Source organism: Pelodiscus sinensis, chromosome 1 (assembly GCF_049634645.1).
Source record: "Pelodiscus sinensis isolate JC-2024 chromosome 1, ASM4963464v1, whole genome shotgun sequence".
Lineage (NCBI taxonomy): Eukaryota > Metazoa > Chordata > Testudines > Trionychidae > Pelodiscus > Pelodiscus sinensis.
The window spans coordinates 248,317,650-248,331,458 of NC_134711.1; the positions used below are offsets into that span (position 1 = coordinate 248,317,650).

The 13,809-nt window shown below is 43.9% G+C and overlaps 1 protein-coding gene across 1 annotated transcript; it reads left to right on the forward strand.

Annotated features, from left to right (window-relative positions):
• The first annotated feature begins 1,828 nt into the window (after positions 1-1,828).
• Positions 1,829-8,931, forward strand: ZIC5 (Zic family zinc finger 5). Its single transcript, XM_014573319.3, has 2 exons — positions 1,829-3,144; positions 8,393-8,931. Exons 1-2 carry the CDS (start codon positions 1,941-1,943, stop codon positions 8,836-8,838), a joined length of 1,650 nt encoding a protein of 549 aa, XP_014428805.3. The 5' UTR covers positions 1,829-1,940; the 3' UTR covers positions 8,839-8,931.
• Positions 8,932-13,809: the final 4,878 nt, after the last annotated feature.

Sequence of the window (13,809 nt, forward strand, 5' to 3'; positions counted from 1 at the left end):
TGGAATGGCAGGCTTTTCTTAAACACATGTACAAACTAACAGACAAACTAACCCGAATTACTCCTTAATAGATAACATTTTTGTCAGTTGGGTTGGATACTGATCTAGGATGACACAGTTTTCACATTGATTCTCAGTTCAGGTTTTCTCTCGTCCTGTTAAAAAGGGGAGTTTCTTATTTATACATATAGAGAAAATTGAAGTTTCCGTGCAGTGTTTTCGTTTATTTTATTTCTGGGTCTAATGATTATTTCTTTCCACTTAGCTTCCCACTAGAGAAAGCAAATTATACTCGGTACACAATGTACACCAAATTTAGCACAGATTATAACAATAATAATAGTTCTTACTAGTTTATATGTCGCTGCTGCAGAAGACGGTAAACTTGTTTTATTTGGTTTGCAGAAGAATTTAGCATTCTTGTAGCACACAAAGATAGGAACATCAACCTTTCCTGTTCAAAGGATAGACTTATCACTTTTATAAATGACTAAGAAAAAGTTAACAGATATCCAAGAAGCGAATTATGTCTCAACTTCGCTTAATTTTCGAGGATTTGTTTACAGTGTTCTCCATCTCGGTCAAATTACGCAAAAGACATCTGAACAACACAACGTTTCAGCCAAAAGGAAACTTTCAGTATTTTCTTCGACTGTTGTGCACCTGTTTATAAAAATCGATAAGACTCTTCCCTTCAGAATATTTCACAGATTGTCCACAGAACCAAGTTCAGAAGGTCTGAGGCTTTTAAATGTTAAGAACCAGCATCATGGAATTTATCTATTCTGTCTAACTTTAATGCTCTAAAAGAAAAAAGAAACCTTAAGACCCATCTTTATTTTTTATCTAGTGACCTCATCAGCTATTTTTATTGAAACGGTGAGAAATGATGGAGCGATTTAGAGGGGGTGTTTTTATATAAAATATGCTGTTCGTGGGTCCTTTTTAGTGCTATATGTAAGGGAAAATGGGTCTCGCATCCTCTTGTATCATTCCGGTCACCTTACCTGAGACAAACAGAGCAGTTATTTTGCCCGATGGTCTGTGAATAGCAAGCGTTCTAAATCTCTGTATAAAGCTTGACAATACACGTTGGGCAGACCCTTCCAAAACTGGTATGTGCAACGTGCCTGCTACTTTATTTGTAACGAAAGAAGTAAGTTTTAAGATACGCTGCTTCTGCAGTTATTGTCTCAAATAATGTGCTTTGTTCTGTAATCAGTCTTAAAGAGTGTAAATTTTGTCTTCCAGTGCTGCATCAAGACATTATTTCCCCATAATTTAACAATCTCATGGCTTGGCTTCTTTAAACAGCTGCCTGCATAACTTGTTCCAATTGGCAGAGTTGTTCTGAACAGAAGAACAGAAGAGTAAAAATGCCTGCAGCCTGAAAATAAACACAGAAGCACATTGCTGATGAAGCAGAATGAGCCATAAGGGGGTGTGTGTGTGTGGGGGTTGTTGTTGGTTTTTTTTTTTTTTTTTAAGTTGTAAAAATCTTTTTCCTGGAATGGCTGGGAAGCCCAGCGTCCCGTGACTGAGTAAGTGTGTGAGAGAGCGTGTTTGATCCCGGGGCCTGATTACTACGAGGCGAGTAACCGGCATGAGTCGCTCGGCTTTGGCACGCCGGCTGGCACTCGCCGGTTCAGCGCGAACTTTCGGCCAGCCCAACTTTGGGAAAGCAAGCAGAGGGGGCTCGCGCGTAAGGGCGGGTCCCCGCTGAGCCGCCGGCCTGAAAGGGAGCCAATCGCGCTGCCCTGGCCTCTGCCAATCACTCGGCTCCCTCCAATCCCACCCGTGCCATTTCCAAACTCTGGTTCCCACTGTGCCGCTGAAATGTGGTGAGCGCTCTGCCAATCGCTGGAGGACAGAGTGGGGAAAGGAATAAGCGGAGTTCGGAGCCGGAGACAAAAGAAGTTAAAGAGCCGCTTAATATATACATGTTTTTGAAGGCGGGCAGAGGGAAAAAAATAACAACAGTGAGTGTAGATGGGCTGGCGTGTGTAGTTATGGAGCCCCCTTTGAGCAAGAGGAACCCGACACTGAGATTAGCGGATTTGGCAGCGGCTCAGCCCCATCCTCATCAGACTATGACAGGCTTCCCGGGGCTGGGGAGCCCTCACGTCCACTCCCACCCCGCCGCTCACCTCCACCCCGGGGAGCTGGGCAGTGACCCCGGCGTGGCCCTCACGCCATTCGGACCCGAGCACATGGCCCAAGCGAGCGTCCTCAAACTCAGCCCCTCGCAGCCTCTCGCGGCGCATCCCGAGGCTCAGACAGCGGCCGCCTTTGCCTCTCCGGCCGCCCAGAGCGGCACCGCCGCCGCGGTCAGCAGCTACCCGGCCGGCGCGGCTCACCCCGCGCCCTACGCCGCCAGCAGCGCCGGCTCCAGCAGCTCCAGGGACTTCATCCTGCGGAGGGAGCTGCCCGCCGCCGCGGCCATGCACGGGGCTCTGGGGGAGCCGCACCCCGCGGCCAGCTCGCCCCACCCGCACCCCCACGGCGTGTTCATCTCCGCCGCCGGCACCTACGGCCCGTCGGACGCGGCCGCGGCCCACCCGGTCTTCCCGGCGCTGCACGAGCAGCCGCCCCCCGGCGGCCACCACCCGCTGAACGGCCAGATGCGCCTGGGGCTGGCGGCCGCCGAGCTGTACGGCCGGGCCGAGCCCTACGGGGCCGCCTCCTCGCTGCACGGCTACGGCGCCCTGGGCTTGAACGTCAACCTGGCGGCGGCCGGCCACGGGCACCCCCCGGCCCCGCACCACCACCCGGGGGCGGCGGCGGCGGCCTTCCTGCGCTACATGCGGCAGCCCATCAAGCAGGAGCTCATCTGCAAGTGGATCGACCAGGACCCGCCGCCACCGGCCGGCGCCGCCCGCAAGCCCTGCTCGAAAACTTTCAGCACCATGCACGAGCTGGTGAACCATGTCACCGTGGAGCACGTCGGCGGGCCGGAGCAGAGCAGCCACGTGTGCTACTGGGAGGAGTGTCCGCGGGAAGGGAAACCTTTCAAGGCCAAGTACAAACTGATCAACCACATCCGCGTGCACACCGGGGAAAAGCCCTTCCCCTGCCCCTTCCCCGGCTGCGGCAAGGTCTTCGCCCGATCCGAGAACCTCAAGATTCACAAGCGCACTCATACAGGTGGGTATCCCCCGCCGCCTCGCTCGCTCTCTCCCTCCCTCGCCTGGTTTGTTGTTTTTTTTTTTCCTCCTCTCATCACGCGGACATTCAAACATGTGACTTTTTTCATGAATAAGTAATTCAGTAGCACACAGGGCGCGCACACACACACACACACACAGTGTCTCCCGCGCGCACACACACCGCACAGCCAAACCCGGAACCTGCAGCAAACACCTCCAATCGAGAAACACGTAGAGCTAGGAAATTAGGCAGGGCCCGGGAACCAGCACACCAGGAAGGAGGAGAAGAGCCAGCCCCGTCGACAGGCCCCGCTTTCTCTCGTGGAATACGCGAGGGGGAGGGAGGGAGGAAGGAAATCTTCCACTCCAGACCAAACCCCACCCCACCCGAAAATCCCGGGTGGTGCTTCGGTTTCTGCGCTTCTGAAGGGAGGAGGGAGGCTTGCCCCAGCCAGAGTCTCAGCCGGAGGACGCACGGGAGGCTTGTCCCAGGCCGAGTTTCAGTGGAAGCGGGCTGGGAGGGGGAGGGTTACGGGGGACGCAGTTCCTCTTTAAATTAAGCAAAAGCCTTTGCTAGGTGCAATGAAAAGACCTGGGCTCTTGGTAGTTCCCCTAGAGAACGCTGATCGCTTGAAGGTTCCAAGATAAGTAACATTTGTTGTGGATTTGTTGATGGGGTGTGTGTGTGTGTGTGTGTGTGTGTGTGTGTGTGTGTGTGTGTGTGTGTTTAAGGAAGTTTCTTACTGTAGTTTTGAGGAGGAAGCTTCAAAGCCGCCTTTACCTAGTCACAGCCTAGGCTGTGATTTTGAGAAGACGCATAAGTTAAACCCTTCAGATTCTGGGAAGTGTCCCGTTAGACTGGGTCCCTCGTTGGGGGAGGGGGATTGTTTACGGGACTTGTTTTGGTTTACACATAGACATTTTGGTTTAGGTAAAAAAAAAACCCTCAGAGGAAAATGAACGAAGCTGGGATTTATAGTTGCAGACAAATATTATTCCTTGGAGGATACTTAAGGAAATGGAGTTTACATAATTGCTTTCTTGATTTATTGTATGTTGCTGCAAAGAGAAAAGCGGGCAACGTGTTGTTCCAATGTAAAGCCAAATGGCCCGTGGCTGAAAGGATCATAGATTTTATCTACAGAATATGTCGGACAAGAGCCCAGACTTAACGCTCAGAGAGAGGAGGACTCCCGGCCCTCGCTGCCCAGGCCGTTCAGTTCGGAGCCTGGAAGGCTTGCTTCTGCAGGCATGCTGACAGCTTTTTGCTAATGGCATTGCGGGCCGAGTGTAATGCTGGAGGCATTTCCGAGGATCTGGTTTCCCTACCGTGGTTTTGTAACGTAGCCGTATCCAGCTGCCGCCAGGATTCGGAGAACAAAACTTAAACACGACACTTATCGAGCCCCACTATCTCCTGGTCCTTGTCACCGGGCGAGGCGCTGGGGATGCCCCCCCGCACATGAAAAGGGAACGGTGCCAAATTCTAAAAATATGATTTGCAACTCGGGAGCCTTCTCCTCTTTCCGGCCCCGGGAGCAGAAGGCTGGAGTGCGAGTGGGGAGGCCGGGAGGGAGAGCGGAGCGGGCTTATTCATTTATCTTTGTAAAAAGAAACCCTAAACAACAACAAAGGGCAGCCCACAGAGCACGTTTCCCCTTTTGCAATTAAAAGGGAGCTCAGATTTATGGCTCGGGAAGCGCGTTCCCCTTCCTACCGCTGCTCTCAACTTCTCCCGGGCGGGAGCAGCTCTAGTCACATTGACAAGGCACAAAACACAGCAGCGCCAACGGAGTTTGGGGGCTTGCGGCCAGGACCGGCTCTCGCGGTTGCCCGCGATCCGCTGGGTTTAACTCCCGCTTGGGCATCCTGCTTACAAAGCAAGGGACGGTTTTCGGGGGCAGCTCTCCCTTGCTGTGCAACCCAAGGGTGAGGCGCTTTCTTGGGGCAAGCGGGCCACGGCTGGAGAAAGAGGGCCTTCAAACCCTAAGCTTCTCTGGCTAGTGGCCGCCGATGCAGGGCAGAGGGACAGCCAGAGGCAGATAAAGTGCAGTTCTAGAGGTGCGTCCGGAGACACACAAGCAGAGTGGGCAACACGCGGGCTCCCTGGGCACTCCAGGCTGCGGAGATGCCCACGGGGAGGTACAGCAGCTCTCGCACGCGCATCCAGAGGTAGCAAATACACACAGAGAGACGGGTCTCTGCAGAGTGGCGAGCAGCTGTAAATAAATACAGCTACCGAGATCCGCGGCGCTGGCTCGACACAAATGCACACCGCTATACACGTGCACGGAGAGAGGCACGCACGGAGAGCGCGATGTAAATGCTTCCCTACTAAACACACACACACACACACACACACACACACACACACACACACACACACGCAAAGAGCTCCCGAGCCCCACGTGCAGAGCTCTGGAGACAGAACGCGCGAGCGAGCAGTTCAGATACTGGCACACACGGGACGCGGAGAGAGCGCGAGCGGGAGAAGCTGACACACATAGCGAGCCCAGAGACACACTGACACACATATACACGACAAGCCACTGGAGGCCATTGCAGACCAGCAGCCTTCGGGAACTGAAGGAGAAGGATGCAACAGACAAGTTGCCCCTTCCGGGCTGCAGCCGCGAAAGAAAAGCGTCCCTCCAGCCCGCTGGCAGCCCGGCCCAGGGAAGGAGAAAGGGGTCGTTTTTAGGGTATTCCTCGGGCTAGGCTGCTCTGTGCTAGGAGGCCCATCTCCTCGCGTGCGCACACAGGTCTGCACAGAATAGCTGTTTCCATGTTTGCAAGACCCAAATCTGAAAGTCAAAAGAAAAGATCAGATAATTGTATTTTACCATGTAGCTCTCATTCGGCAATGCACAAAGCGCTTGAAGGATTTACAGATTATTAATTTTCGGTGTCATTGTTTAAAATAACCCATAATAATGTTATGTTTAATTATTACTGGATTTTGACCGTTTTTTTACAGCTCCCCGGACAAGAGAAATTTATCTATAATTTGAATTGTTTTCCCCCTTCTTAAGCTCCGCTGGACAATATGATCACAAACTATTTCGGTCTAATAGTTTAGCACTGTAAAGTGTAACTAATCCATTATTGCAAACAAAATATTTTATTGATCCCCGAAGATGTTTGCTTCATAATGTTAATGGAACATATGGCTTAAAAATGTGGACCCTCAACAGGAAAATGTTTAGCAGTATCACTGTTTGGCAATAAATAAATGTTTTCATATTTTTTTAATTCACGGAAGAACTTTGAAAAGATGCCCTTGTGTATCTTTAAATCCTTTCCAGCTAGCAATATTAAACGGGAACAATCTGCAAATGGTTAAACTCTGACGTAAAAGCTTCGTCAGAGTACCAAATATAACTCAGGATCTTTCTTGTTTGTAATTTTGTGAAATTTGATCCCTGCAATCTAGGTGTCCCGAAAAGAACCATTTTCTTTTTTGAAACACTGATGGAACCAATTTTTAATAACAATCCCCGTGTCTGAGGCGAATAATACAAATCAGTTTATCTGTCAAATAGCTTTTCTTAAAACTATTCGGAGTACAAAATTATAATATGATCTATAAATCTAATATTTTTGTCAAACAGTACAAATGTAGCCAAATTTTCCCAATAGATTCGCTATATGTCAGATAGAATGAACAGAGAGAGTGACTTCATCCGTGTAGTGAGATCCTTTTCGGTGGGAGGTGGGAGTGCGCGGGCGTTTATGTGTATACGAAAACTGCATTTTAAAAGTACCAGATTGGATTTCTTAATCAACATAATTTGTGGGGGAGGAGAGAGATAATAGTGTTTATTTTGTGTGGAACTAGACATGTTCTGATAGTTGTGACTAAGCGCAAATGTATGTGAACCATTTCAAACCGAGTAACTTGATTTGGAATTAGAACATAGAAAGAAATGTTTGTATCGCGTTAGCAAAAAAAGGACCAGACAATTATCAAAAGCGTGCTTCCTTGTCCTCAAGTGATATTTTACTGTAAGATTAACTATACAAAGAGTAGTGACCAATAAGGTTTTCTTCAATACAGCTCGAAGTGGTTCTATTGTAGGGGTTACAGCACACTGTTATTTTTGAAAATTTAGAACAAAATGTGTTCAAAAGTATGCATCAGATATCGTACGGCATAAAACTTCAGGATTTTAAAAATAAATGTTTGCGATAAATGGTGTTATGCATTTTAGATATATCAGATTCACGTGCAATATGACAAAGAAGAAAAGTTACTCTTCTCAATTATATCCCATTTGTAATAAAATGATATGGCACATTTTTCCCTGTTATTTCAATAATAGGCATTTACACATCCCTGATTCAAGAACTATGGGAAAGAGTTTATCTGGAGCACAGCAATATGTAGCAAAACACACATGAACCAAAGTATTGTATTACAGGACCCGGTGCAACTTAAAGGTATGCCAAACAAAAAAGGCCTGAGGCTGATTTTCACAACCACTTTAACTGTTAAGCAATGCGTAAAGCTATTAAAATAGATTTGCTATAGATTTTTAGACACAAATTAGCCTCAGGTAAATAGATACCGTAATAGCAGTCCACTGTTGTCTTTATTACTGTCTATTGCTATTACAGTATATTGTTGTCACTAACGTGCAGGTTGTGAATAAAGGTGAATAGATATTGTTCTACATTTAAAATATGGCCTGCAAAAATCCCGACGTCACGGTGGTGCACTTAAACAGGTGTTGTTCTTATTTCTGAAAAGGAAAGATTCTCCATATAGCATAGACTATTATGAAGGGATTAGGACGAGACATGCCAGTCTATAGACAAAGCCAGCCTTCGATGACAAATGAATTGATGGGGGTAGTTTGTTAAACGCATCGTTTCAATTTTTCATTTTCAAGAAAAAAATTGTGCATGAAAAAGTAAACACTTCATGGTTCTGAGCCTTTTTGAAAAATCATAGTTAATTTTCACAGTTTACAAAATATTATTCATGTGACACCAGCGCAGTTTGAACTCTCAGGCAGGTGTAACCTTATTTCCCAACCATATCATGAGTCTCCTGATGACGAGCACAGAAACGATTGGCAGTGAATTTTTCCATGGGGACCGTGTTTTATAAGAGCTGTGAAATGTTCCACTTAGTGTTGTTGTTTGTTTCTTTTCAAACTAACCATGGCTTGGATCTGAAATGTAAATGGCCAAGATTTGGGATTTCTCCCCCAAAAGATAATTATTAATGTTTTCAATTCTAGGAGAGAAGCCTTTTAAATGCGAATTTGATGGCTGCGACAGGAAGTTTGCCAACAGCAGTGACAGAAAGAAACACTCCCACGTCCACACGAGTGATAAGCCATATTACTGCAAAGTCAGAGGCTGTGATAAATCTTACACGCATCCCAGCTCTTTAAGAAAGCACATGAAGATACACTGCAAGTCTCCACCGCTTTCCCCTACCCCTGGATCTCACGGCTACCAGTCTGTAGGAACCCCCCTAGGTGCTCCCCTGTCTCCTGCCCAGGACTCATCCAGGGGCCGCTCTGCCAATCTTTCCCCTCAGGTCACCAACCTCAATGAGTGGTACGTCTGTCAGGCCAGTGGGGCTTCTAATAACCTTCATACACCTTCCAGCAACGTTACATCCTCTGACTCGGAAGATGAAGAGGCTTATAGAAACTCTGATACAAGAACTATCCGCTAGAAGCAAAACACCAACTTTCTGATTTGGGAGTACTTGGACCATGCAAACTGTGCGGACACAAAGCTTGAAATAAATGGATGGCATAAAATTGTCGTCATGTTGACTCACCGCTATTTATTCAGTATATAAAACCCTATGGTGTTTGTAAACGTAACTAATTTAATTAAAGACACTTGGACCCTTTTATATCCAAAATAATAAATGAACCTACCAAGCTGAACTATCTCAGTGAATCAAGTTGCATGTTTGCAGGTATAGGGAGGATGCCAAGGGAGCTCAATGGATAGATCAGTTTGTCAAGATCATACACTGCCAATGCCATTGCGATGTTTCTAAAAAGAGAAAGAGAGAGGAAGAGTGCCCATTCTGAATCCTGCCAGCTGATAGGACCCTCTCCATTTCCTGGAGTGGCTTTTATATACTTCAGATACCATTCTGGGGGCTTCTTAACAGCCTATCTAGGCCCCAATTCCACAATGGCTTCTTGATTGTAAACAAGCCCCACCTGCTGAATTTCCAGCACCTCGTGGACTGGTTACACATTTTTAATTTTTTCTCCCTCTTTCAATTCAGATCTTTTGTAACTTTTGTTTTTTAATCTGAGTCCTTAGGTTCCCCCAAATCCAGTATTTTGTATACGTAGGTTTGTTTCCTTATCCCTTAGCTGTATACAATGTGAAAATGGGTTTTTAAAAAGAAAAAAAAAGATGCAGCATTTCTCTTAACATTTCTCCACAATGTTGTATCATGATGAGTCCTGAGACAAAAAAAGGAGAATAAAAGAAAACTGCTGCTCTCTGACAACTGTGATACTGTGATTTTTTTAAAATAGCGCACAAAATTCAAAAGTGAATTCAGTTCCCTTTTTGCAAAGTTTGTTGAAAAAAGAAGATCTTGCATCTTGCTATGTCAGACCATGTGTGTAGTGGAGTGTGTTGATAGGTCAAAAGTGCTTTGGACATCAGAGCCATTATTACTTTAAAATCTTCAAATATGAGAAGCTGTGACACTTGTGAAAGCTGATATTTTTAGACGGATCAATCTCCTTTTATACTATTGTGAAGACATATTTGAAAACATATTTTTTCAACATTTTTTTCAACACCTAAAACTATGGTTGAATTCATTCTTCCCCCTCTCCAGGCAATCTTCAAATGACCATGTGTAGTGGCCAGTTACATTAAAAGAGGAAAACAATTGTCACAAATATTAAAATGTAAAAGGTTTGTAGTTAGAGCAAAAAAACTGATGAGTACATGACCTTTGGCATAGCTGTCAAGCTATTAAGGAAAAAGGTCAGGGAACTATGACGATAACTCTTAGTCAATTTATTTGCGGTTGGTACGACACATTTCACATGCAGAATGTTAGTCCATCATAAACATCATACAAATAAACTAAAGAGCACTAATTTATCCTCAGAGACCCTGAATATGTAAACAGGTAGCCTTCCCTCCCACAGGGTTTGTAGAAATTTGTTTTGTGTGCTGTGACTGGTTGATGTAGTCTTGTCATTGTTACTAACTTGTATGTGACTGCTATTATTTTGTACAGTTGAATTAATTTATTTTTGGACATCATCCTTTTCTGGAAGAGTACAGAACACACCAAAGAATTATATTATTAATTTTGGTGATTGATTGTTGTTTATGATTCCGTGGTTTGTTTAAAAAATCATTATATTTTTCAGCTTACTTGAATGAACAATGTAATGTGAAAACAAGCTCTTCCTGCATGTCTTCTGTGCAGTGTGTGGTGATGATATATATAGTTTATAGAGATATTATATTATTAGTACAGTGCATGGTGCTGTCAATCTGGAAGCCTTTCAACGTTGTCTTCATATTGTTATGGTGAATTTAAAGATACAGACATTCTTTTAAAAATCAAGAAAACTTGAATAGAAAATAATTTTTAAAGTTTATTTTATTTGCTTTTTTCACTTTCAAAGCCCATTCAAATAAATAGAACATAATAAAGTAAGGTATGGACTTTTAAAGGATAATTTATGTAATACAATCTTGTTAGAAATAATTTTCTTACTGATTTATAACGAATTGTTTAATTTATACAATTTTTCAATAATAGATTGCACTATACATTACTACATTATAGGGGTTTTAAAATATGAAACTGGGGGATATACTACTATTTTTATGTACTATGCCACACATAAGGTCACACGTTTGCCCATACATTTTATGACACGATACCTCCTAAAAAAAAAACTCCTCCATCTCTGTAAACTCGACCATAAGAAAGCAAGAATGATCATCAAGCAAATAAATAAAAGTATTCTTTCTATGTATTGCATGTGCTTTAATGATAAATGAGAGATAGCTAGAGACCAAGTACCCACATACAATAGATAGATACATAAATAGATAGATAATGATGCTTTTGTACTTCAGGTCATAATACACCTGTGAAGAACAGTAAGACAAATGCTCAGGATATTTTTCTTAGTCATGTGACATACTGTGATTATTCCAACAAAAATATAAGTGAAGAATGTTTCTTTTTGTTATTTAGATTTGATTTTCAGTCAACAAATAAGGTATGTAATGGGGAGGTTCTAATAGTAAACATCATCGTCAATCAGTCAGCATCCATTTCTGCTATATTTACTTTCGTGAGTAGTTTCCACGGAAGTCCATCGGGCTAATCGCTTGAATAGAGAAGAGTTACAAGATTTGGCTCCTAATAATGAAACAGTTAAACATTTTACTAATATGTTTACATGCAGGGGGATAGACAGATAGATCACTATTTGCTATATTACATCTCGCTTCTGCAATGACAGCTAATGAAACTAACAGTATTGACAATCCCAGTACTTAAAATATGAATGTTTATTTTGTTGTAGCTGGCTGGACCTTTCTGGCACTCATGAGAAACCATGCATGTAGAGTATCGAATAGTTTAACTGTTAGCGATCCTGGCATAAAAAAAATAGTTACAGCAAATTATTCTGGGTTATATAAATGATCTCATAACATTTTATGTAACATATTTAATATATTAATATGTTATGAGATCATGTCAAAGAAGCTTCTTGCAAGCTGCATAAAATATATCATTGATATATATCTGTGCAGAAAATGAAAACAGAGAAAAAGCTAATATACAAAAACGCATAGGTAAAGTAATATATCTGTATTTATTGAAGATTTTTTTCTGCTTTTGTTTGTTTTTTAAAGCTAGCTCAGGAATTTTGAATGTGATGTCCCAATACTTGAAAATGACTGGTCAAAATGTCAATAACAATTTAACCAAAAGGTTATAGTGTTTTTTTTAAGTCAGTTTTGTTAAATGTGGTAAAGGTGAAACAGGTTGCAAAGAGTTGTTTCAAGCAAAATGACAATAACCAACATACGAAGCAGAAAAACACTCATAAATGAGAGCTCCAATCAATGGGAAAACTTATAGCTCTCTAATGAAGTTTCTTGTGAAAAGGAGGGCAACACAAAGCCACCAAGACATGAATCATTCATGGGAAATATAAAAGATAAAAGATATCTGACAATGAGCAGAATCTTGTATAGAGAGTATAAAACAAGTTTCCCCTTCTTATTTTCTGCTTTAAAACGCACAATCTCCCACTCCTAGTGTTCTCTGTCCAGTCTATAGAGTTAAAATTGACCAGTGCACGTCCTGCGCCACTTCAAAGTAATTTAGCCCAGAACGGAAGGCTTGGCGCTTGGACAATCTTCATGGTGTGTTAAGATTTCTATGGCAATTGGCAAGCAAGACGTTCCCATCTGAATATGTCTCAAAGAAAGCCACTTATTGACACTAAGTTGGCCATCATCAAAGACTTCATCTTTTCTAGGCAAAACGTGTTCCTAACAAACACTGTTTAAATCATCTACCTTTGTATTAAGCCCTGTGAGACATTTCACCACACATTATTATTTGCAGGGGCTCTTCAGTCCTTTGAGGGGTAAGGCAGTGATACCAAACTTTAACAGAGTCCGAAAATTCGTGTGAGTGTGGGAAATTACATGTCAAGACGTTCTAGGGGCGGGTGTCTTAGATAGCCACGTACAATACAGCTGAGGTCTTGGGGCGGAGGGATAGTTTGTACGCACTCACGTGAGTGTGCACATGTGTGGCAATGTCACCGCAGCCACAGATAGTTTGGTTTGAGAATAAGGCTTTGTTTCCAAGGGAGACATAGCCAGTGCTTTCCTTACACCTTGTGCACACAGAGCTACTAAGGCAATACAGTTGGAAACATGGTCTGCTAGTTTCTCAAAGAGACTATTTCAGGTACTCCTTCGCCGGAAGGCTAGTGGGTATTCCAGGAGAGACACACACATCAACAGCCACAAATTGGTACAATCCTGCTCAGCCACACGAACGTTGTATCCTTCTACACTCATTCTGATCCCACGTTTTATAACCCTCTCACTCCATGTCTGCAGGATCTGAGCGCCTTACACCCTCCTTCTTTCCCAAAATAGTGGCATAAACACACACACACACACACGCGCGCGCGCGCACAAACACACTCTCAGCCACACAATCACACACAACGCAAGTGCCTAATCAGGCAGGGAGAAGTTCAAAGGCAGGTTCTTTGAAATTCAAACTACTGCTTTTATGGTACATCAACATGGAGCGTTAGTATTGCTATGGCAATGCGGATAGCAAAAGCAGGCTGCATTCAAAACAGTCCACCTCGATTCGAGACACTCTATTAAGATACAGTTGCATTGACCTTTAGTTTCATGCCGTGTTAGTTCAGTCAATTTTCACTTCATCAGAACCTCTCATATTTTTTTGGCTTCCATCTCGTGCTTTTTGCAGGCCCCTCACCATCGCGGGCAACTTAAATAAATAAACAAATAAATACATGGGAAGAAAGCCCCATCCCGAGCTCTTCTTCTCTCGCCACCCCCACCCCCCCACCTATGCACTTTTATTTGCAGAGCGATTGTTCTTTGTTTATTTAATACAAGTACTGAG

What these genes read in the sequence shown, in the direction of transcription:
- ZIC5 (XM_014573319.3), top strand. Translation starts at nt 1,941, where the DNA reads ATGTTTTTGAAGGCGGGCAGAGGGAAAAAAATAACAACAGTGAGTGTA. An exon ending in TCACAAGCGCACTCATACAG is followed by an intron (nt 3,145 to 8,392) that starts GTGGGTATCCCC and finishes TTTCAATTCTAG; the next exon opens with GAGAGAAGCCTTTTAAATGC.